The following is a 22,654-nucleotide window of genomic DNA, read 5'->3' as shown; positions in this document are numbered from 1 at the left end:
GTGAAAATTTGTGCATTAAAAGTCACAGTTGATTAAAAGACATCCCAAAGACTGGAAAAAAAAAAGATTTGTAATGCATATAGCAAATTTAGGTTTGAAAATCAGAATATACAGGGACTTCCCTGGTGGCACAGTGGTTAAGAATCTGCCTGTCAATGCAGGGGACATGGGTTTGATCCCTGGTCCGGGAAGATCCCACAGGCTGCAGAACTACAAAGCCCGTGCACCACAACTACTGAGCCTGCACTCTAGAGCCTGAGAGCCACAATTACTGAGCCCGCATACCACAACTACTGGAGCCCGCGTGCCTAGAGCCCGTGCTCTGCAACAAGAGAAGCCACTGCAATGAGAAGCCCGCGCACCGCAACAAAGAGTAGCCCCTGCTCGCTGCAACTAGAGAAAGCCTGCGCGCAGCAGCGAAGACCCAACGCAGCCAAAAATAAATAAATAGAAGCAATGGGATAATATATTAAAGAAAAAAAAAGAAAATCAGAATATACAAAGAACTTCTCCAAATAAGTATCAGAAAGTAGAGAAATGGACAAGAGATACGAAAAGATAATTTATGGAACAGGAAACACCAGCGTCCAATAAATACCTGCAAAGATGCACAACATCACCAGAAACAAGTTAATATAAATTAAAACTGCAGTGAGATGCCAATTCACACCCATAGGTTGGCAGAAAGTATGAAGTCTTACAAGGCCAAATGTGGCCGAAGGTGTGTACCATGAGGACCCCTGAAAAATGACTTCTCACTCTGTATTAGGGTGAAAGATGTAGGTGCCCTACAGCTCTGCTGTCCCACTTCTGGAGAAACCTCACCCACCAGCTCCAGGAGTCCACAAATACGCACAGCAGAACTGGTTGTAAAGCAAACATTGCAAGCCTCATGCATATGCATGAGATTGGATAAGTGCATTTTGATATAATCATATCACGCAGTGTTACACACAAGCAGAGATAACTGAACTGGGGCTATAGGTTAAACATTTACCAGCACACCGCTGGGTGGAGGTTGTACTTCGGGACCCCTAAGGCCTGTGGTGGGGAGGAGGGAGGTGACTGATCTGAGCAGCCCCTGGATAAGTCCTCGGACCTCTGTGGGCACAATCGAGGGGGTGGATTGGGCTGAAAATGAGGAAGGGTATTCTAACAGGCCCGGCTGCCCAAGGGTAAAAAAAAAGACTCTCTCCTAAGGGAATGACGTCCCCATCACTGGAGGTATGTGAACGGGGCTGCTTAGTGGGCAGTGAACCAAGCAATGGATACCAGAAGTGCAGAGGCGGGGTTGGATGAAGATGGCCTTTATGATCCCTCTACGCACGCCCAGAGGCCCCGTGCTTCTGTGATTCAGCGAGTTTGCAAAATGTGGTTAAAAGAGGACTGACTGAATGAATAACCAAAGTGTGACACATCCCTGGATGGAACGCTGCTCACTAATGAAAGGGGATGGACCACGGCTCATGCAACAGCACACGGATGGATCTCAAAAACATACGGTGTGAAAGAAACCTTGTGCAAGAGGCCGAATACCATGATTCCATTTATGTGAAATGCTAGAAAATGCAAAGGAATCTGTAATGACAGAAAGCAGCTCAGAGCTTCCATGTGAGGGTGCAGGGGGTCGGGAGATGGTCTGCACAGGGGTGCGAGGGAACCTTCCACGGAAATGAGAATGTTCTCTGATGTTTGACATCTTGACTGTGGTGGAGATTTCATGGGTGTATGTATCTCTGAAAATGAATGGAATTGTACACTTTAAATGGATTCATTTATTATACGCAAACTATGTCTCAATATAGATATTTAAAAACAAAAAAGAAAAAGAAAAAGAAAAGGTGAAGAGGCCTGGACAGGAGGCTGGGGCTGCTGCATCTTGGCCTTGGTCTCATGCACAAGAGCCTCAGTTTCCCCATCTGTAAAATGAGAGTATTGGACAAGGAGACCTACGTTCACTTCCAGTGTAGTGGTTACAAGTGTGCCGCGTCATCTGGGGCAGATTCATGAACTTCTCTGGGCCTCGGTTTTCTCATCTGTAAAGTGGGGGAACAATAGAGCCACCACCAGCCTGGGCTTAGAGCAGTGGTTGCTGCGCTGGAAGCACGCAGAGACTGCCACTGCCCTTCTAGCCTCGCAGACACCTGGTGGCTGTGGTCCAGGCTGCCTCACTCCCTATCTTGTTCCCCTGCCAGCCCTGGCCTATCCTCACAGCCCCAGAGCCACCGGCAGATCGGGGCCATCTCAAGGTCCCTGAGTCACTCTCATTGCAGGTCACAAGTTCTTCAGGGGCAACTTCTTGTCTTCCTTGTTTTGTATCCACAGCAGTACCAAGCCCAGAGCCAGGTATTCAAGTGGTGTATAATGGGTGCACGTGGCATGAAGGAGGGAGTCGAGTGGACCTAATTTCGGAAGAATTTTGCTTGGGTTGTCCTGGAGAAGCGGCTTTCTCAGGATGGAGGGCAGGTGCAATTTTAGTGCTGTCATGGCCATGTATGGTTGAGTAGGTTGTTTACTGCACAAGGAAGCTCCACCCCAGGGGACAAATGGGGGATAAAACCCAATACATATAGCTCTTTCCGAGTCACATGACCATACTCATTGGCTGTGTCTTCCCAAAGAGGTGCATTATTCTTTTTTCTTTTCTTTTTTTCTTTTTTAAATAAACATTTTATTTTGGAATAATTTTAGACGTACAGAAAAATTGCAAGGACAGTAAGAGAATTCACCATATCCTTCACCCGGTTTCCCCTTACGTTCACAGCATTTACATAACCACAGTGCATTTGTCGAAACTAAGAAATTAACCTTGGTACAATAGTATTATCTAATTTCAGATTTGTCCTGTATTTTACTACTTTTTCCATTAATTTTTTTTTTTTTTCTTGTTCCAGGATCCCACATTGCACCTAGTACACTGTTTTTGTTAGATTAACACAGAGGTTTTCCTATGGGATCGGGATTGCAGCGGTTGGGAAAAGAATGTGGATTTGGGGGAGTAGTCAGAACAAAGTCCTTAGGTGGCCTGTGAGGTGCCCAGGCTGGGTCATGGGGGGATGCTTGGCCTTCCTGACCCCGGCTGGGCGCCGTGAAGTGCTTTCCACTGTCTCAGCTCAGCCCATGCAAAGCACAGAGCGAAGACGTCGAAGTTGGTTGGCAGGTTTTACTCATTGGCTGGCCAAGTTTTTGGAGCAGGTCCTAGGGGAGGTAGCATTTCCCTTTTGGCAGAAGCTGTCTTTGGGAACCTTGTAACTTGTGTGGAAGGTCTGGGAAGGTTCAGATCCAGGTGCTGGAGTGACGGGGGTGGGGGGGGGGGGGGTTGGGGGGATAGAGTGGGAGTGGCGCTGGCTGCCCAGCACCTGGCACTCCAAATTCTCTGGCTGGTTTCCCGGTTTGACCTGAGTGCCCCACCCGGGGTGGGTGACGAGTGGCTTTGCGCATCCCCTCCTGCCCCTTGTCCCTGCAGCCGGAGGGGTGCTGGGCAGGGGGAGCGGTGGCAGAGAGGAGTGAACGTGAAGTCCGCTGCGGAGATCCACTGCTGCTCGGATCCCGAGGTTCCTTGAGGCTGAGGGGGCGCACTCGCCCTCCCCACCCACTGCAGATCTCAGGCTTTGTCCCCCAGACAGCAGCCGGGGTGACAGAAGAGTTTGGAGCCCCCTGGCCCTGGGTTTGAGTTCAGGCTGGGCGATCCTAGTGAGTCAACTGGCTTCTAAGACCTTCTGTCTCAGCATTGTTCAAACGGGCCACGGCTCCTGAGCCAGCGCACCCAGTCCCCCGGTCCCCCAGGGCTGCCTCCAGCACCGGGCCTGGCTGGCGTGGGGCACTGCCCATCACTTCCCTTGACGTTTCCCCTTCTCTGTCAGCTGATCCCCACCTCCCTTCCTGCCCCATCATATCCGCCCCCCATATCTCTCCCATCGTTTCACACTCAGGGCGTCCCACAATGGCCCCCGCTTGGGGAGCATCCATGTCTTCCCCTCTGGAGAGCCCTGTCTATGACACTAGCTTTCAAGTGCCACCTCGAAGGCCCTGGCTCGCCCTCTGTGTAACTCTGAGGTCCCCTCCCTGTCAACCCTCCGTGGCCCCATCACTTCCTGCCTTGTTTTATGGACACCTGTGATGAAGCCGTATCTTCCCACTCACATCCTAGACTCACCAGTACCCGATCCTGTGCCTGGCACACAGTAGGCGCTCATTAAATGCGTATTGACCAGAAACGAGGTGAACTACATTCTTAGGAGCCGCAGGTTCTTGGAGAACAGCTCTGGCCCTGCCTGTGGAAGTGAGTCTCCAGCCCAGAGGGTGCCCAGGTCTCCTGCTGGTGTCCCGGAGCAGGGATGCCTGGCAGGGGCCCAGCCCAGCCCCTGAGGGCCACCCCACCCTTGAGCTGTTCGGCCAGACCGCACGCTCCGCCTTCTGCAAACGGCCGTGGGGGCAGCAGCTTGGGTAAGTTCCCCTTCCGCTTCCTCCTGCCTCCTGTCCCGCCGCTGCTGCTCCTTGCTCAGGGTGCCTCTCCGGCTCTCCATACCCCTGTGTCTGCAGAAGCGCTCCGGGCCCTGAGCTGTCAGCACCACCGCCCTCCAGGCCTCGGACACGATGCAGGCCATAAAGTGTGTGGTGGTGGGAGATGGGTAGGTACCCGGCTGGACTTGCTGATGGCTCCGTCCCGGGGTAGCCCTGGCCCCCCCCACCCGCCCTGGCACCCCTGAGGAAGCCCCCTGCCCTGCAGATGGAGGGGTCCCTGGGAGGCCGCCGGAGGAACGGCTCCCTTCTTCTCCCAGGGCCCAGAGGGAACCCCAGGGGTGGGCTGAGGATAGCTCCACTCTGTCTGCCCACCTCACCCCGGAAGCTGCCTGGGTGGAGAGTACAGGACCAGGGTTGGGGATGCCTGGGGCCCCTCGCCTGCACCCTGAGAGCTGAGGCTGGTCTCCCATGGGCCCTCAGGCTTCGATTCTGTGGATGCCGGCTCGGGCTGGGGGGAGGTGGGTCCCCAGGCTGACCTGGGCTCTAGTCACAGGCTTGCGCTGCTGTGTGGTCTTGGGCAAGTCACAGAGCCTCTCAGAACCTCAGCTTGGCCATCTGGAAAGAGGCCCATGCCCGCAGGGTTGATGTGGGGTCCCTGGAGATATTTTGACTGGTTGTCCTGCACGTAAGTGTGTTTGCTGAAGCCGGCCTCCTGAGCCTCAGCCTGCGCGGCTGGGGAGCTTGGGAGCTTGCGCGGGGGGCTGCGGGTGAGGAGCAGGGGGGGAGGGGCGTGAGAGACAGCTGCGGGAGGAGGAGGAAGGGGGAGGGGCGTGAGAGACAGAGCTGTGGGAGGAGGAGGAAGGGGGAGGGAAGTGAGAGACAGCTGCGGGAGGAGGAGGAGGGGGGAGGGGCGTGACTGGGGGCCAGTGGGGGCCAGGGCGACTTCTCAGCTGTTACATCTCAGCGACCTCAGGTTGTCATGTCCCGCTACGGGCCTCAGTTTCCTCATCTGTAAAATGACAGCTTTGATGTGCCCGTCTCTCGTGCCTGCCAGCAGCACTGTCTTAGGGTCCAGCCCGCAGGTACCGCCTGGGGTTTTCTGTAGGTCCAACCCCGACACGTTCCCGCTGGTCTGGCTGGGCAGGCCTCTTATCCAACCCTCCCATCCTACTGAGGGGCAGCCTGAGGCCTTAAGAGACTCGATTTTCCTGGCCTGGGGTGGGCTGGTTTATCAGGCAGCCCTCCGCTGATTCTGATGCATGTTATCTGCCCGCCTGTCCAGCCCTGTTCACTTCTGCTTTATATCTGATCTGAGGAGGGGAGGGCGGAAGCCAAGGGCAATGTTCCAGTCGCTTAGAGTTACCTTGTTGGCAGGCCCGGGGCAGGGGGTGGGGAGAAGAGGGCAGCCGGTCTCCTCTGAGCAGGAAGTGACGAAACCAAGTTGGGCAGGGGAAGGCCCAGGGCTATCTGTGCCTCCTGCCCCCTCCCAGCCCAGCAGACTGAGGGCGAAGACTGCCCGAGTAATGGCGATCACTACTAACTTAGTACTTACTATGTGCAGGCCCTGGGCTTAGTCACACTCCTCTGTTTTATCCTCCCACCAACCCTAATATTAGACCCATTTTACAGTTGGGAAAACTGAAGCTCAAAGAAGTTGTCATTTGCCCAAGACCTCATGGGATTTGAATCCTGGTCTCTCTGATTCCTAAACTCCATGCTCTTAACAGCCATGGTGAGGTGGGAGGGAAAGAGGAGGGTCAGGCTTTCCCCAGTATTTGCTGCTGCTACTCCGTGCCAGGACTGTGCTCAGTTCTTTCACCGGCTTCGTCTAATTTACCTCTCGGTCCATCCTATGAGATGAACTCATCTTATCCCTATTTTCTGGATGGGGAAACTGAGGCATAGGGAGGTTAAGTGACTTGCCTAAGTTCATGCTACCACTAGGTAGGTGATGAAGCTGGGATCTGGATCCCAGGGGAGTGATGGCAGAGCCCTGGACAGGTACCAGGGGCCTCCTGGGGACCCCCTGCTCTTAACCCTCTGTCTCACATCATTGTCACCTGGGGAAGCCTGTCACAATACAAATTCCCAGATCCAGCCCACACCCCTGATTCAGGATCTCTGGGGTAGGACCTTGAAGTCTGTCCTTTAACACACACCCCAGATGACTCTTAGGTGTGAGAATGCTGATACAGGGATTCTCAGACGGGGACACTGATGCCCAGAGGGGTGGGCCTGGGTCTTCTCTGAGGGCTGGGCTAGGGGACTGGGCAGGTGCTGAGAAACCTCCCTGAGTCTCGGGCAGGGCCCATGACCACTGTCCTCTCGAACTTCCTGTCTTTCAGAGCCGTGGGCAAGACGTGCCTGCTCATTAGCTACACCACCAACGCCTTCCCGGGAGAGTACATCCCCACCGTGTGAGTTCTGTGCGTGGGCGGGGCGCTCGGAGGCTGGGGAGACACGCATCACCAAGCCCACCCCCTTTTCAGGCACATCCTGTGAGCCTGAAAGTCAGCCTCCAGCCAGTCTCTGCCTGCCAGAGCTGCCCACTGGTTCAGCCGGGGAGGCAGCAACCAGCGCCGGGATGAGTGCCGAGGGCTCCCAGAGGGGAGAGAGGCTGCCGCGGGGTGGGGAGGTGCAGAAGGTGTGCCAGGGAGCAGGTGGCCTTCCAGCAGGGAGATGCGGAGGGCTGGCGTGAGCAAAAGCAGGGTGGAAGAGGGGCTGGGGCGAGTCGTGGAGGGCCTTGACACCGGGAGGTCAGAGACATCAGGGCCCACGTGCGTGCCGGGGGAGAGGGCAGTGCCACCTGGAGGCCTGCCCTCGTGTTGGATGTGGTGGCAGGGCTGTCACCTGACGCACAGGTATGTAGGAGTATGTGGGGTGAATGGGAAGCATCGGCCCCCTCTCACCGATGCTCGGTGGTCCCATCCCTCTCAGGACAGCCCCCCAACTCCATAGCACAGCATCCAAGGCTCTGTGTGGCCTTCTCCCACCTTCCTTTCTGGCTTCATAGCCCAGTACTTTGCTTCTTGTCCCGTCTGCTTCCCGCCCCTGGTCACCAAGCACTCCCTGGGCATTTCCACCTCAGGGCCTTTGCTCCAGCTGCTCCCTCTTCCTGGACTGCTTTTCCTTCCCACGTCCACATGTCTAAGACCTCCAGGCCAGCTCCAGTGTCTGCTCCCCCAGGAAGCCTTTCTGATCTAGCCTGAAAGTGTCTCTCACTCCCCAGAGAGATTTTGTCTGATCTTTCCCACGATCACGAGCCTACGGAGGGCAGGGGGCCACGTCCAGTTCTTTCTGGGTCTCCCCGTTGTCTTAGGAGAGTGTCTTATGCACAGTGCAGTCTACACATCGCCTTAGACACGATATATCTGTTTTGAGTCGACCTGAATTGAACTTCACGGAGAGGCCCTAGGAGGATGGATCACTGCTACCATCTATCAAGGGCCTACTGTGTCCTGGTCCGCGGACGAAATGTCACACATGTGTGATCTCATTTGATGCTCATGGAAGGAGGTGGCTATTATTCTAGCCCCAGGGTGCCTGCGGGGGAAGCTGAGGCTCACAGCAGCTAAGGGGCCTGTCCCGCAGGGTCACCAGGTGGGCTGGTCTCCCTCTACTGATATGTCTCCCTGGGACACTGGCCGAGGCTCCAGTTGCCTCAGGAACCCCAGCCCGGGCAGGAGGACGGCAGCAAGGAGAGGGCAGAGAAACCTGGGTAGGAAGCCTGGAAAACTGATTTCTGCCCCGGTTCATTTCGCAACTCCCGCTATGGCGCCAGTGACCCTCTCCGCATTGGCCCTTACCTGCACGCTCACCACCAATCACCAAATGCCTTCTGGTGCTGAGGGAGGGCTGGCTCTAGCCCTGAGCGGGAAGGCAGGTGCAGAATCGGGGAAGGCAGCTCCTGCAGAAGGCCAGTCTCCCCAGGACGGTGCTGGCGCTACCTGTGTCCTGTCTCTGCCTGTTGCAGCTGGGCTGGAGGGCCCACTTGCTCAAAGATCTTAGACCAATTGCTTCCCCTCGGTGAGCCTCAGTTTTCCCTTTCTATAAGAGGAGGGGCAGGGCTGGGACGTGCCAAGCTCATTGCCTGGGGGCCTTCCCCGTGCAGGGAGGTGGGAGGCGAGTCCTCTGGTGCAAGATGGTGGGACCAGCAGAGACCGAGGTAGGGCCAATGGTGCTCAGCAGCCCGGAGAGACTGGCCCCTGGAGGCCCCGAGTGGATTCGGTTGTCCTGGACAACCTTGTGGAAGGACAGACAGAATGGACCAGACAAGGTTTACCTTCCCAGGACTCTGAGGGGTTGGGTCAGAGAGCAGGGCCGGCTCCTGGGTGAGCCATCTAGGCAGGCACACACTCGGGTGGGTCCTGCACTTGGTTTAATGCTCAGATGCCCCATCCTGAAATTCTTAATGTTTGAACAAGGGTCCCTGCATTTTCATTTTGTGCTGGACCTGCCAGGTGTGTAGCCAGGCCTGCATCCCACACTCTTTGTCTTCCATATGGAGTTACTCGGCTCTGGACAAGCCCCCAGAGGGGCTCCTGCTACAGTGCTCGCACCCCTGTGACAGGGAGGGGAAAATAAGCCACCCTGAGCCCTTGACAGTGGAGGGTGGGGACAGCCGGGGAGAGCAGAGTTGGGGAAAACAGGTAGCCTGAGACATCTGGCACAGAGATAGAGGTCAAGAGAGCTCTGGGGCTGGGGGTGGTAGGGTTTGCTGGGGCCGGAGGCAGGTGCCAGTGGACCAGATCAGATAAGCGAGAGAGCTGAGCTGAACTTGCTGCCTGCGGGTTGGGGGATAAGAGCTCAGGGTCAAAGCCCTGTCTCACAGATGGGGAGACCGAAGCCTGCTCTGTGGATGGCCCTGTGCTGGGGGTTGGGGATACAAAGACAAGGCAGGAAGACCCTGCTCTCAGGTACCTGTGACCTAGGGGTTCTCCCCTTTCCCCTCTCCTTATGACCATTCTCAAATGGAAGCCCAGGTGAGCTTTCAAAAGCGAAAATTAGAGGGAGCCACACCTCGGCCTAAATTCCTCCCTTAAAACCCACCTCTTACTCCATTCTGGTCCTCGGGGACCAGACACACCAGCCTCCCCCAGGCTTCTGCACTCACCACTTCCATCACTCAGGTCCCGGCCGAGGTATCCCCTCCCTGACACACTGTCTAAAGCAGCCCCTCCCTCCGCCCAGGCCCCCTCCATCTCTCCACCCTGCTTGACATTCTTCGCAGCCCTTCCCCATCTGACTTCTCCTGCTGTGATGGAAGCTCCATGAGGACAGGGCCCTGGTCTGTCTAGTTCACTAGACCAGGGGTCCCCAACCTCTGGGCCACGGCCTGTTAGGAACCCGGCAGCACAGTAGGAGGTGAGCGAGCGAAGCTTCATCTGTGGCTCCCATCGCTCCCATCGCTCGCATTACCGCCTGGACAAGCAGCCCCCCTTCCCCCCCTCCTCCCCCGCCCCCGCCTCGCGCATTCCATGGAAAAATTGTCTTCCATGAAAGAAGACATGGTGCCAAAAAGGTTGGGGACCGCGGCACTAGACCAGCTTCTAGAACAGAGATGAGCACGCGGCTGGTGCTCTGTAGTGACAGGGCCAGCCTGGCAGGCAGGGAGGGCATGTTGCAGCCTGTCCTGAGAAGGTGCTGGAACTCAGCCACCAGCAGGGGGCTCAGCTCTGTGGGGGCTTGTCTCTGGGAAGGAAGAACACAGGTGGTTAATTTAGGTCGGAGGGGCCAGTACTTGGTTTTCACCTTCCTTTGTAAACTGGCAAATCCAGCCCAGATTCCCATGGACAGGATGACGTGCAGCCTCCCTAGTGGACGTACCAAGCTTTCCGGCCTGGCCTCGCACCTCCCCCTCGCCCCATACTCTTGCCACCGAGCGAGTTATTCCCTCACCGTGTCCTGCTGGCTCAAGCCTCCCCATTGCTCATACACGCCCTCTGTCCCCTTGCATCCCACCTGGGACACCTCTCCGCTCCCCCATCTCCTCCAACCACCCACCTCTCTCACCGGTGGCTCCGTCTCCCAGCTTCCCCTCTGACCCTTCTCCAAGACTTTTCCACCCAGTGGCCAAGAGGGCCTTTTCCAAATGCAAAGCTGATCATGTAACCCCTGCCTGGTGAAGCCCCTCGGTGGCTCCCCATTGCCTGGAGGACCACGCCCCAAATTCAGCAGTGGTCCATGCCCCACCTGACCTATCAATCCTCCCTGGTCCCCAAGTCACAGCCATGCATGCCCCGTGGTCTCTGTGTTCTGTGAGTCCACTTTCTTTCCCCTGGAAGCTTGGGTGGTGGTCAGGTGATGCCCGGCGCTGAGCCCCCTTTCACCTGCCCCCCATACCCCTCCTCCACTCCATGCTGGGGTCAGGGCCGGGCCTGCAGCCCTGGGGGTGCAGAAAGAAGCCACACAGACTCTGGGTGAAAGCACTCCAGCCGTGTGACCATGGGCATGTCACTCTCGGGCTTTGACTCAGTTTCCTGCTGTGTAAAATGGGCACCATGGTAGAATCCACTTCCTGGGCTCACTGAAACGATCTAAGTATGAAGGGCCTGGAACAGCACTTGGCACCCCTGGGTGCCCAGCCAGCGTGAGCTCCCTGTCCTCTCCACAGCTCCCAGTCAGCCCCCAGACCCCAGCTCAAACTCTGCTGAGTCTCCAGCCATGAAGTCGCAGTGATGCTTACGCCATGAGCTTTTCTGAATTGGGTAACAGGATCTAGTTCTGGCTCTGCCCCCAACTGACTGCGAGATCTTGGGCAAGTCCCTTCCTGTCTGTGAGCCTCAGTTTCCTCATCTGGTAAATGGGAGTGAGGGTTGGCCGCAGTGGTGGTATAAGGTTCCTCTGGTCCTGGTTGCCTGTGGGTCTCTGAAGTAGGGGACCCCGGGAGTTGTGGATCATTTTGTCCCTGCAGTGATCCCTCAGGGTCTGGCAGCTGGCCCTCTGTGGGGGGCCGGTGACGTTTATGGATGAGACTGTCCAGCTCCTCAGCATCTCCCCATGAGGTGGCTTGAATATCCTCTGTCCCTGGATCTTCCTAATGGCCCCAAGAGATAGGGCTTTTCTCACAATGAAGAAAGTGAGGCTCAGAGAAGCTGGGTTACTCACCCAGGGTCACACAACCAGGACAAGGCTTCACAAGGAACTTACTGTTCCCTCCCACCTCTGGGTGGCTATCCCCGGGCGAATCAACCCTGCTGCAGTGCATTTGTCCACTCTCTCGCTCACAAATGAGTGTACAGAGGGAGCCAGGTTCAAATCCTAGCTCCTATGCTTGTGAGCTGGTTGGCCTTGGAAGAGTTATTTGACCTCTTGGGGCCTCGGTTTCCTCAACTGTCTAATGGCAAGAACTTGAGGTTCTTTTATCTTGGGTCACTTGGGACTTCAAGACCTAATGTTTGAAGGTCTCTAACCCTCTGACCAGCCCCAGAGCAGGTGTTTGGTGCTGCTACAAGTCCCAGGAACCAGCTCTTTCCCCGTTGCCACGGCCCCTGAGACCCTGGAGTTGGCTCAGAGAAGACAGATGCCTTTGGCTCAAGGAATCTTGGGGGATTTTGGGTGTCAGAATTTCAGGCTGGACAGTAAAGGAAAGAGTGTCCCTGCATCCTGAGCTCCTCCCAAAGGAGTGTTTCTGGCAGAAGCCGAAGAACGAACGCATGGGCACTTCTTTCCCCATCATGCCCGGCGATGTCTCCCTGAACAGCGCCTCCTGCCTGAAACCCCACTAGGGTATGGGTGGCACCAAGAGTAGGTCCACAGGGCACCTACTACGCACCAAGTGCGATGCTGGCCTTGGTGCAGTGAGGAACGAGCCAGGCTTGATGTCTGCTGTTTGGGTGCTAAGTTCACCACAGATTACTGAGTTGGGACGGGGTGGGGGCCCCGACCTGGCTGGGGCTCGGGAAAGGCTTCCTGGAGGTGACCTTGAAATGGGACTGGAGGGAGGATGAGTAAGAGTCAGCCCAGCACCAGGAAAGAAGAAGAGTGGGGAGCCAGGGGAGGGGCGTTTGCAGGAACTTTCCAGGCAGGAGGGAGCAGGGCCATCTGCGGAACTTAAGGCTGGACAAGCATGGGGTGTTAAACATGTCAGGTTACCCACTTTTTGGTGGGGGGGGTTGCCTGTCACAGGACAGATGTCTTTGGAGTTGCTCTGAAGCATTACGGCTTCTACAGGCTGTCACTGAGCCGTGTTCTGGGAGGGCTTCGTGGAGGGGGTGGCATCCCAAGGGCTTCAGTTCAGTTTGGTTTAACTCTGTTCCACCTGCGCTCACTAGGTGCCAGTCCTGAGTCTTCAGAGATGAAACTGACATGGGCCCCGCCCTCACGGAGCCCACAGCCCATGGCGGGACAGAGACACACTAAAACCAGTTCATAGTCAAGGCAAAGCAGTTGCCTGAGAGAGGGGACGACAAGCTCCTTCCAGGTCGGGGACAGGGAGGGAGGTGTCTGGGACGTTTCCCCACAGTGCGAGCTTGTGCGATTGCCCTGGAGGCCTCTCTGGTGTTGGCAGGGAGATGTTAGCCTCTGCCCCACCCTATTCCTTCAACATGTGCCTCTCCAGTGTGCGCCAGTGGCCTTTCCTGAAATCTCCAGTAACTGAGTTTTTGGTGTGCACTAGGGGTGGGCGGGAAGGCCAGGGAATTAACACCCAAGGACTTCCCTCTGCCAATGGGAGATGGAGAAGGTGGTTAAATACCCCAGCTCCCTGCCTCCTCTGGGGGATGCCCTGAGCCCAGTGGCCCCAGCCAGACGGAGCCCCGGTTCCCGCGCAGTAACAGCTCAACGGCTGCTGTCCCTTCCCCTCGGCTGCCTGGAGTCACTTCCCAAATAAACCGCTGGTGCCGCTCCCTCATCTCGGGGTTTGCTTCTGGGGGGACCCAACCTAAGATGGGAATGAACACTCATTCAACAAATATTGGGTGACTAGCCACAGCGTCCAGCCTAGGAGGTGGGTAAAGTTTATTCTGATCATGCCTTGGAGAGAATGTTATGCAGCCTCGAAAAATCGTCTCTCCAAAGGGTAGGGAAGGGCAGAAAAACAGTAGAGACAATGTTTTCCTCTTTATGCTTACCTGCGTTTAAAATTTCTTATGTAATAGATCAGTATTTAAGAAAAATAAAAAATAAAACCCAACTGCGTAGAGCTTTGTGACTTTGGTCCTGTTGTAGCTCCTCTCTGGGTCTTGGCCTCTGCCATGGAACCATGGACTGCAAGTCCCTAGACTCTGGGGCTGGAGACTGGCCCTTCTATCTTACCTGTTCCCACAGGTTCGACAACTATTCAGCCAACGTGATGGTGGACAGCAAGCCCGTGAACCTGGGGCTGTGGGACACGGCAGGGCAGGAGGACTACGACCGCCTCCGGCCGCTCTCCTACCCGCAGACGGTATGCTGCCCAGCCCTCCTCGTGGTCCTGGGCTTTGCATCCCTCTTGCCTCTGCCTGCTGAGCCCTGACCCTCCCCTTAAGGCCCAGCTCGAGGAGTCCCCGCCCTCCATCAGGCCCCTGTCATTACCGTGCCCTCTGTCTTCCCAGCCCCTCTGCCTCTTGGGCTGTGGCACCACCTGGTTCTCAGTGGGTGGGGCAGGCAGACTCTGGACCAATGGGAGCTCAGGATGGCCAGCTCTGGGGGTGCTAGGGGAGGGGAGGAGTGATGGGGGCACATCTGCAGGTGGCTGTGTGGTTGCTGGGCTCTCTCTCCAGGGTGGCAAGGAAAGCGCTGGGGCTGGTGACCAGATGGCGGGTTGGGGGTAGGTAGTGAGTGCCTGGTGGGGAGCATGGATTCTGGAGTTCCAGATGGCAAATGCTTTCATCCTTGTAAGCCTCACTTTCCCCATCTGTGGAATGGGGTAGCAGCAGCACCACTACAGTGTTGTGTGAAGATTAGCCACTTAGGACAGGCTCGGGCCGTTAGGAAGCGTTGGATAAACAAGCAGCAGCCTGGTGTAGAGGTGGGAAGGGAATCCCTACTCTGCCGGATCTAAGCGCCCAGCATCCCCTGGGCGCTCCCGCCCTCAGTGGCTGCCCAGGTGTGGGAGAGCCCAGGTGGGATGCCTCCAGGCCTCCCCTCATGAGTAACCCTTGTCTGACCTCTCAGGACGTCTTCCTCATCTGCTTCTCCCTTGTCAGCCCAGCCTCCTATGAGAATGTCCGGGCCAAGGTGAGCGGCATGGAGCGGGGGTCCTGGGGGGATGGGGCAGGTGACCCTGAGGGAGGGGAGCATGGGACGGAGGGACCACTGACTCTGGCCTGCCCCTGGGGCCGCAGAGGATGTGGGCAGAGAGGGTCCCTAGTGCCACCCAGGGCTGGCAGGGGGCACTGGGGGTGAGACTCAGAGGGGGTCTCAGAGGGGGCTGTGATAGTTAGCTTTACTCTCTAACCTGTCCTCTCTCCTCCCCACACACCCTCATGACCCCCTATTATCTCCTCCCGACTTGGTGCCCCTCTTCTCCCCCTACCCCCTGCACAACCTCCTGCCCCCACCCACCGGCCCAGTGGTTCCCGGAGGTGCGGCATCACTGCCCCAGCACGCCCATCATCCTGGTGGGCACCAAGCTGGACTTGCGGGACGACAAGGACACCATCGAGAAGCTGAAGGAGAAGAAGCTGGCACCCGTTACTTACCCGCAGGGCCTGGCGCTGGCCAAGGAGATCGGTACAGGGCTCGGGCTCAGACAGGGGAGCTGGGTGCAGGGGGATTGGAAACATAGCGTCCAGGGCCAGGCTGTGCGATTCCACCCTGGGTGTGCCGTGTACTAGCTGTGTGACCCTGGACGAGTCACTTAGCCTCTCTGGGCCTGTGTTTCCTCCTCAGTGAACCGTGGCAACAGTAGTAGCTCTGGGTGGTTGGGAGAATTAGATGAATTCACGCCCATGAGCTCCTAGAGCAGCACTGCATGTGGGAAGCACTTTGTGTTAATTGTTATTATAGTATTAGTATAATCCATAAACAGACATTGAAATAAGTGCATTTGGACAGACAGAAGCAGGGATGGAGTGGGGTGTGCTGTGGTTTCTCAGAGGACGAGCAGCCAAGTCAAGCTTGGGTTTTCCGGGAAGGCTTCCTGGAGGTGGTGCTTCTGCTTGGGTTTGAAGGGTGACGTCTTTCCCTCTGCATCCTTCTCACCCCCCATTCCTCACCCTCCTGGCTTCTCAGCCCAACTCCCCTTTGCCTCCCGGCCACTGGGCCAGAGAAGTGACTTCTCAGGGTCACGCAGCTGGTAGGTGGCAGAACCAGGATTTGAACACAGGACCACAAACCGATGGCTTGGGGGCCTCCTCGTGGTGGCTCAGGGCTGCCTGCACCAGGGAGGTGATGACCGATGGGTCTGGCCTCTTCCGTGGTGTCCAGGTCTGCTGTCCTTTGCCTGGGGACAGGGTACTTGCCCAAGAGCCTGGGACCACCAGTGGGGTTTGGCCACTATGAGAAGTGGCCCAGCTGCCCAGGGTGCTCTGCGTCACCACAGGGTCCGGCAGACCCAGGGTTTGGCCCCTGAATTGGTGGGGCCTGCTGCAACCCATCCCTCCCTCAGCCCTACCACTCTTCCTTCCGCCGGAACTGGGAGGGCCCTGGGGACTCACATCTCTTCACAGGAAGAGAAACCACAGCCGTCACCCCCTCCTTCATGTGACTAGCCCAGTGACATGGCCGTCTTTCCCAGGGGCCTCCGCTGCCACTTAAACCCTGGGTCCTTTGTCCCATCCTAGGGGCTCTGGCTCTCAGGCCCTCTGGTCTTTCCTCGTGAATATTGGGGGTTGCACCCCTGCCTTCTCTTCTTTCTAAACAGCCTGTCCCCCCGGACTCCTTCCACCCAAGACAGTGACTCTCCAGCCTGTGTCCGACCCCGTCCTTCTTAAAGCACAAGCTTTGGAATAAGATGGGGCCTGGAAGCCTGGATTCTGGTCCTGGCAATGACTGTCTGTGTGACCTTGGGCCGGTGGCTCCCCCTCTCTGGACCTCAGTTTCCCCATCCGTACTAGCCAGCCTAAACACTCCCTAAAGATCCTTTCTCCTTCATGAGGAGATGAGTTGGGGTTCCTGCCTTGGCCTCTAGCCAATCCATCTTGGAGCCAATACCAGCTGGGGGTGGCCAGGGGCAGTGACTAGTGACTTTGAACTTGCCTCGGACGAGCCCAGGCCAAGGGGGAGACCCGGGGGGCCTGCAGGCTAATGAGGGCAGCAGCTACCTCTGCCCACCAGGCCAGGGTGACGAGCTGTGGGGCAGCTCTGATCCCAGCTGCTAATCACAGCATTGAGCGCTTCCTGGGTGCTGGGCCTGTGCATTCTCCTGCTTCATCGTCATAGCAACTATGAAGGAGGGACTCTCATCATCCCACTTTACAGAGGAGGAAACTGAGGCTCAGGGAGAAGTCACTAGCTCAAGGCCACCCAGCCGGGATGTGCCACGGCCGAGACTTGAATCCGGGCTGCGTGGCTCCCTCAGTCATGATCAGGGTGGTCTGCTGCCCCCACAGGTGGGCGACTGGGGAGCAGAGAGGGGGGACAGCAGGCTGAGGTCCTGGAGTGGCCAGGCCTCTAGTCAGGACCCTTTCTCTAGACACTACTGATCCAGGAAGCAGGAGGGTGGCAGGTGCCAGGGAGGATGAAGCTGGAGGGTGTGGAAGAAAGAAGTGGACACTGGCTACGGTCCCTTGCAGGGAGACAGTGGCCAAATGCCCAGTGACACCCTTCTGGGCACAGAGGGTTATGGTGACGAGACTCCCAGACCCAACTCGGGGTGCTCCGTACCTGCCAGCTGAGCCCTGGGACCACTGCCCATGCTCCCTGGTGGGACAATGCTCCCACGTGCAAGGGAGACATCCAGCGTGTGACTCAGGACAAGTGACATCCTCTCTGAGCCTTGGTTTCCTTGCCCTTGCCCCACACTTTCTTTCCCTCGTCCCTGGGCTGCCCCTCCTGAGATCTTGGCTCCCCTCTCCCAGCTGTGTGTCTCTGGCCCCGGGGCATCCCCTTTCCGGGCCTGACTCCTCACCTGGGAAGTGGGGACTCACAGAATTTCTTCACAGGGTTGTCGGAAGCGCCCAGCTCAGTACCTGGCAGGGAGCAGGTGCTGATCAGCGTTGGTCTGCTTCCTTCCCCCCACGCAAGAGCAAAGTTCCCCCCTCCTGCCCCTCTCCTTCTCTGTTTCCTGAAATCGGCCCCCAGGCCTCTCGCAGAGGGCATTTTTCAGTTGCTTACTTCAGGGAGACTGCTTGGGTTGTAATGGACACAGGAGCTCTCACAGGTTCCTTCCACTGCCCCTGGGAGTGGGGCTCAGCCTACCTTCCTCAGTCTGTGCCCCGTGCTCCAGCCCTGAGTGGTCACGTGGGAGAAGGCTGGTCCCCTCGTGGGGGAATGGGTGCTCCCCAGTTCCCATTCCTCTTGCTGAGGGCCCCCAGCTGCCCCTGGGGGAGGGGAAATGTCTAGTGTGTGACTTTGGATAAGTGACTTTTCTGAGCCTCAGTTTTCTCATCTGTAGAGTGGGGAGATGCGAAGGACTGGCTAGATGACATTTGGAATGTCCTAGTGAGCGGGCCACGGGTTCCTCAGGCCTCCCGGGGGAAGACGGAGGCAGGCATGTGGGAATTTTCTAGAAGAAAGTGAGGCACCGAGAAATTTGGTCACCGTAGCTTGAGCCCCTTTCTTGCCGGGAAGGTATACTTCCTTAAATTAAGGGCTTTTGTGTCCAAGAAAGACACAGACCTGCTCTCATGGGGGGTCTTAACCTCTCCCTCTGAGTAAAACTCCCCCTTTCCGACATGAGGAGACTGAAGCACAGAGGGGTAAATACCCTGCTCTGAGTGACACAGCCCAGGTGGCCACCATAGCCGGTGCAGTTGTATGGCTTGGGAGGGGGTTTTGCCCAGCCCTGACCTAGGCCTCTACCCTCTTGCTGCCCTAACCTAGACTCAGTGAAATACCTGGAGTGCTCAGCCCTCACCCAGAGAGGCCTGAAAACCGTCTTTGACGAGGCGATCCGGGCTGTCCTGTGCCCCCAGCCCACGCGGCCACAGAAGCGGCCCTGCAGAATCCTCTAGGGGTAAGAGCCCCTCCCTCCCCTCCCCACGCTCCGCCCCCCCGCCCCCCCCACAGCAGGCTCTGGCTGGGAGGGAGGCGTCCAGCCACTGTTCGGTGGCCCTAGGTTTCATCGGGAGTGGCATTTAGGCTGGGACAGAAGAGGGACCATCAAAGGGGCTTCAGGTTGCCCATTTGCCTGAGCCGGTCCTGCTCTGTGAGCCCAATTCCCAGAAGGAAGGTTCAAAGTGTCAGAAAATGCCAGGTAACCTGAGGCAAGGCGTGGTATCACTGAGCTCCCCCTCTGCCGTCCCTGCAGCAGGGCGGGGAGGATCACGGCAGAAAGATACCTCAGCCCCTACCCCTTGGAAGAGGCCGCTTGAGCCGGGGAGACCTGACACCCACATATAGGGGTGGAGGTAGGACAGACTGAGTTATGAGGCTACTGGGGCAGAAGAGGGATGGGTAGGGGTTGGAGGCACCCACAAGGCTTCCAGGATGGGTGGGACAAGAAGGATGGAGAGGACTTGGCCAACCTTGAGCAAAAGCTGGGAGCTGGAATGAGCCGTGAGCCAGGAGAGCCGGGAGTCGGCTGTGGATTCTGCTTGGCCCCAAATTCTCACCCACTGCCTGTCTCCTTTCCAGGACACACCCAGCCCTCCCAGCCAGATGGTTCTGACCCTGCAGGGCCCCCACCCAAAGCCCCAGGACATCCCCGCTGGCCATGCTGTCCCCTTCCTGTGGCGTTTCTTAGCAAGATGGCTGCAGAGCTTGGCTCATCACCTTCTCTGTGCTGGAGCCCCCCCTGGGGAAGAGCGTGAATCTGTAGGTGCTGCGTCCCCATCCCCTCATGCTCCTGCCTTCCCAGGGGCCAGAGGGGAGCCCCAGGACCGATAAGCTACCCTGTGTTGCTGTGGTCAGATGCCCCACGTGGCATCATCTACCTGTTTACTCCTCCCTCCCAAAACCCGAATCCCCTCTGGAAACTTCGGGCCAGATGGTTGCCGGCCACCGCTTATATACCTTCAGGGACGGGTCTCTTGCTCTCCCGTGAGGCAGTCTACTCCAATATTGACGGTCTTGCTTGTCTGAGGTTCTCCTATTGAAGCTAAATTAAGTGTCTGAGAAGTTTGCTCTTCTGGTCTTAGTGCTCCTTTTGGGGACAACATAAAACATTCAGATTTTCTAAATCTCTGTCGGCACCTGCCCAGCCAATCAAAAGGCTGGGTCCTGCTGACTCCTGCCACCTCTCGTCTTTCTGCTCCACTCACAGGATCCTGAGCTGCATTTACCTGTGACAGTCTTAAAACTTGCAGACCCTGCCAGTCAGGATTTCTGTCATTGCAACTAGGAACCCAATTCAACCTGCTTAAGCAGAAAATAAATTTACTGATTCAAGTTTGGGAATATCATGACTTCAGGTGCAGCTTGATCGAGGGGACTCAAATGATGTCATCAGAGCTCACTTTCCTGTACCTTCTGATGTCTGGTTCATTCTTAGGCAGGTGACTCTCAAGGGCTTCTTCCTTCCCGTTTCAAGTTCAGCAAAAAAGAGCAAGTGTCTGCCCCCGGCAAAGTTCTAATTAAGGTTTACTCTGATTGGACCAGCTCAGGTCTTTTCAACCAATCACATTTGTCAGGAGAATGCTGTGTTCTGATTGGTCAAGCCTGGACTACATGCCACACTAGAGCATGGAGCGGAGGCAGCCCTTTCAAAACCATACCCACTAGAGTGGAGGGAGGGGTTGGTGCTCAAAGGGAGACTGAGAGCTTTGCCAGAATTGGGGAATATGGGTGTTGAGCAGCCAGAAACCCCTAGTCTCCACTACTGGAGGTCCCAGGAAAGTGTCCGAACAGTGTAAGGAAGCAATGCCGGACCCAGCAGGCACAAAACACAGGCAAGTTTCTTTAAAAGAGAGATGGGGTTGCTGTAAGGATTTACGAAGCTCATCCCTAAAGCACCAAGGTACAGGATGGAGCCAGTCCCACCTCAGTGTTTGCTAATTCACGAATGCCAGACTTTCCAATCCTGCGGACGACTGTGCTTCTGTATCTAAATGTCATCCATCCATTCAGCACGAATTCACTGAACGCCTACTGTGTGCCAGGCATTGTTCTGTGGTCCAGCGGTACACCCAAGTTCTTGCCCTCAGGGGCTGACACTCTAGAGAAGCTAAAATAAAGGATTAAAAAAAAAGAGATATAAGACCCTGTCCCTGACGACACAGAAGTTCCCCCAGTTCCCAGCCAGTGAAATGATTTGGGTTTCATTTTCTGCTCTTCCAGGCTCCCGGCCACTTCCACTGCCCCTCGTAAGTCCTGAAGTTCTGATGCAAGATCTCAGCTCACTGGCCTCCTGAGAGCCCAACCCTCTTGAAAGGGATGGGGTGCAGGGGGGAAATCCCGTGGCCTTTTAAAATTTCAGCTCAGACAAGGTCGTTATGCTTTTAAAGTGACTTCTCTGAAACAAACCAAAAAACCACTAACACCCCTGCCCCACCCCCCAACACACGACACAGATACAGACATGTATGTGTCAGAACTCACACCCTAAAACATCCAACGTTTAAAAGCCCTGAGAAGCCCCTTTCAGTGGGCCAGAGTCGAGGAGAGCCTCTTTCTGTTTCCTGCTCTTCCGGGGCCTCAAGATAAATTCAGGACCATCCTGGTGGCCCCAAGGCCTGGCTGCACCCCACCTCCCTCGCTCCTCCTGCGCTTACACCTCCTCTGCCACGTGCCTCTTCCCCTGAGCCTACCCCAGTGGATGCAGTCCTTGTTTTATACCAATAATAAAGTCAGGAAATAAATCCTCTCACCATTGTGTGGTTTCACCCGGCACATATGATCTCATTTAATTCTCCTAGCAGCCTTCCAATGTAGTACTAACAGCTCTGTTTTGCAAAGAAGGAAACAGAGGCACAGGAGTTAGAGCTCAGTTCACTAAGGCAGACACTGTACTTTTCCACCTGATACCACTACTTCCATCCTCTTTGCTAACGGGATTCTAGTTTTGTGCAAAGCAGCAGTGTATTTAGCCCCAGAAAAAATACTTGTTCCCAGCCTGCTTTGCAGCTGGAGTTCCAAGTTCGCACAGTTCTGGCTAACAAGACATAAGTGAAAGTCAGCTGGAAAGGTAGCTTCAGTGAAAGTTTTTGTTTTCTTCCATAAAAAAATAAGGGACCCAGCCAACACTGACCATTGCCCTGGCCCCTTCCTTGATGAATACTGATGAGAAGTCTGGAGCTGCAGCAGCCATCTTATGAACCTGAAGCCACAAACATGAAAATACAACCTAACATGCTAAGAATGGAGTAGCAGAAAGATAAAAAGAGCCTGGATTCTTCACAACTTTGGTCAGCAGCTGAACAAATGCCAGTGGCTGCCTTGGTAAGGGAACAGAGCAAAAATGAAACCACTTATTTGTTTATGTCACTGTTAGGCCTTCTGTTACTGTTGGTTGACAGCATTTGTAACTGAGGTCTTAGGACTCCCAGCTCTGTGTTCCTTCTGCTGTATCATTGTGTCCAGAACTCACTGAGCATGGGGTGAGTCACTCGTTTCTGCTTTGCAAATTGGCTGAGGACCAGAACCCCTTCGGATAGGAAAGAGAAACCTCGAGGGAAGTCGGTGAGGAGTTTTGAAACAGGAAGAACCGTTAGTTGTGGGCAGGAGCTGACAACATGGCGATGCTCACTCATTTGACAGCAGCCACTCCCATGGACCCGCCTGGTGCCAGGCCCAGGCTGGGTATCAGGGCTTGGGTGCGTTATATTTGGCCTCTTGCACTAAAATCATCATCTGGTGGCAAAGGAAAGCACCTGCCAGATAAGCCTAGTGCATTTGGGGCTCTCTGTCTTGGAGCCTGGCTTCTCCTCATGTCTTCTTCCAAAGCAGAGGCCTGGGGGTCACGATGACTTCTCCCATTCTGTCCCCCCAGCATTCACTGGTCACCAAACCTGGAAAATTCAGCTTCCCAATATCTGTTAAACCTACCCCTCATCTGGCCCACTGCCACTCCCTACTATAGGTCTTGCAACCATCCCCTGGACAGTAGCTACGGCCTCCTCACTGGCCTCCCTGCCTCCACTCTCCCTGCCTTCTCCAACCTTCATCAGGAAGGCTGGCGGAATCTTCCTCACTTACAAACGTAATTATGCCACTCAGATACCTCGGTGTA

At 56.0% G+C, this 22,654-nt stretch overlaps 1 protein-coding gene across 4 annotated transcripts; it reads left to right on the top strand.

Annotated features, from left to right (window-relative positions):
• The first annotated feature begins 4,449 nt into the window (after positions 1–4,449).
• On the top strand, positions 4,450–21,289 carry RAC2 (Rac family small GTPase 2). 4 transcript variants are annotated; one of them, XR_003791031.1, is made up of 8 exons: positions 4,451–4,631; positions 6,810–6,881; positions 13,732–13,849; positions 14,560–14,622; positions 14,958–15,117; positions 18,370–18,502; positions 19,123–19,302; positions 20,764–21,289. XR_003791031.1 is itself a non-coding variant. In XM_029204634.1 (7 exons), exons 1-7 carry the CDS (start codon positions 4,597–4,599, stop codon positions 18,428–18,430), a joined length of 513 nt encoding a protein of 170 aa, XP_029060467.1. In that variant the 5' UTR covers positions 4,450–4,596. The 4 variants fall into 4 exon arrangements, 3 of the variants coding, with proteins under 3 accessions (XP_029060467.1, XP_029060466.1, XP_029060465.1); XM_029204634.1 differs by lacking the exons at positions 19,123–19,302; positions 20,764–21,289 and adding an exon at positions 17,043–17,046 and having other exon boundaries at positions 4,450–4,631; positions 18,370–18,430; XM_029204633.1 differs by lacking the exon at positions 19,123–19,302.
• Positions 21,290–22,654: the final 1,365 nt, after the last annotated feature.

The sequence above is a fragment of the Monodon monoceros genome, unplaced genomic scaffold (assembly GCF_005190385.1).
Source record: "Monodon monoceros isolate NGI ecotype Baffin Bay Population unplaced genomic scaffold, NGI_Narwhal_1 Super_Scaffold_6, whole genome shotgun sequence".
Lineage (NCBI taxonomy): Eukaryota > Metazoa > Chordata > Mammalia > Artiodactyla > Monodontidae > Monodon > Monodon monoceros.
Note: the sequence above shows the minus strand (reverse complement) of the source record. Positions and strands in the feature narration are given on the sequence as shown.

Bases quoted from the DNA above. Each gene is read 5' to 3' on its own strand.
- RAC2 (XM_029204633.1), top strand. From the start codon at position 4,597: ATGCAGGCCATAAAGTGTGTGGTGGTGGGAGATGG. The intron at 14,623-14,957 runs GTGAGCGGCATG...CCACCGGCCCAG, and splicing joins ATGAGAATGTCCGGGCCAAG to TGGTTCCCGGAGGTGCGGCA. The intron at 15,118-18,369 runs GTACAGGGCTCG...GCCCTAACCTAG, and splicing joins GGCGCTGGCCAAGGAGATCG to ACTCAGTGAAATACCTGGAG.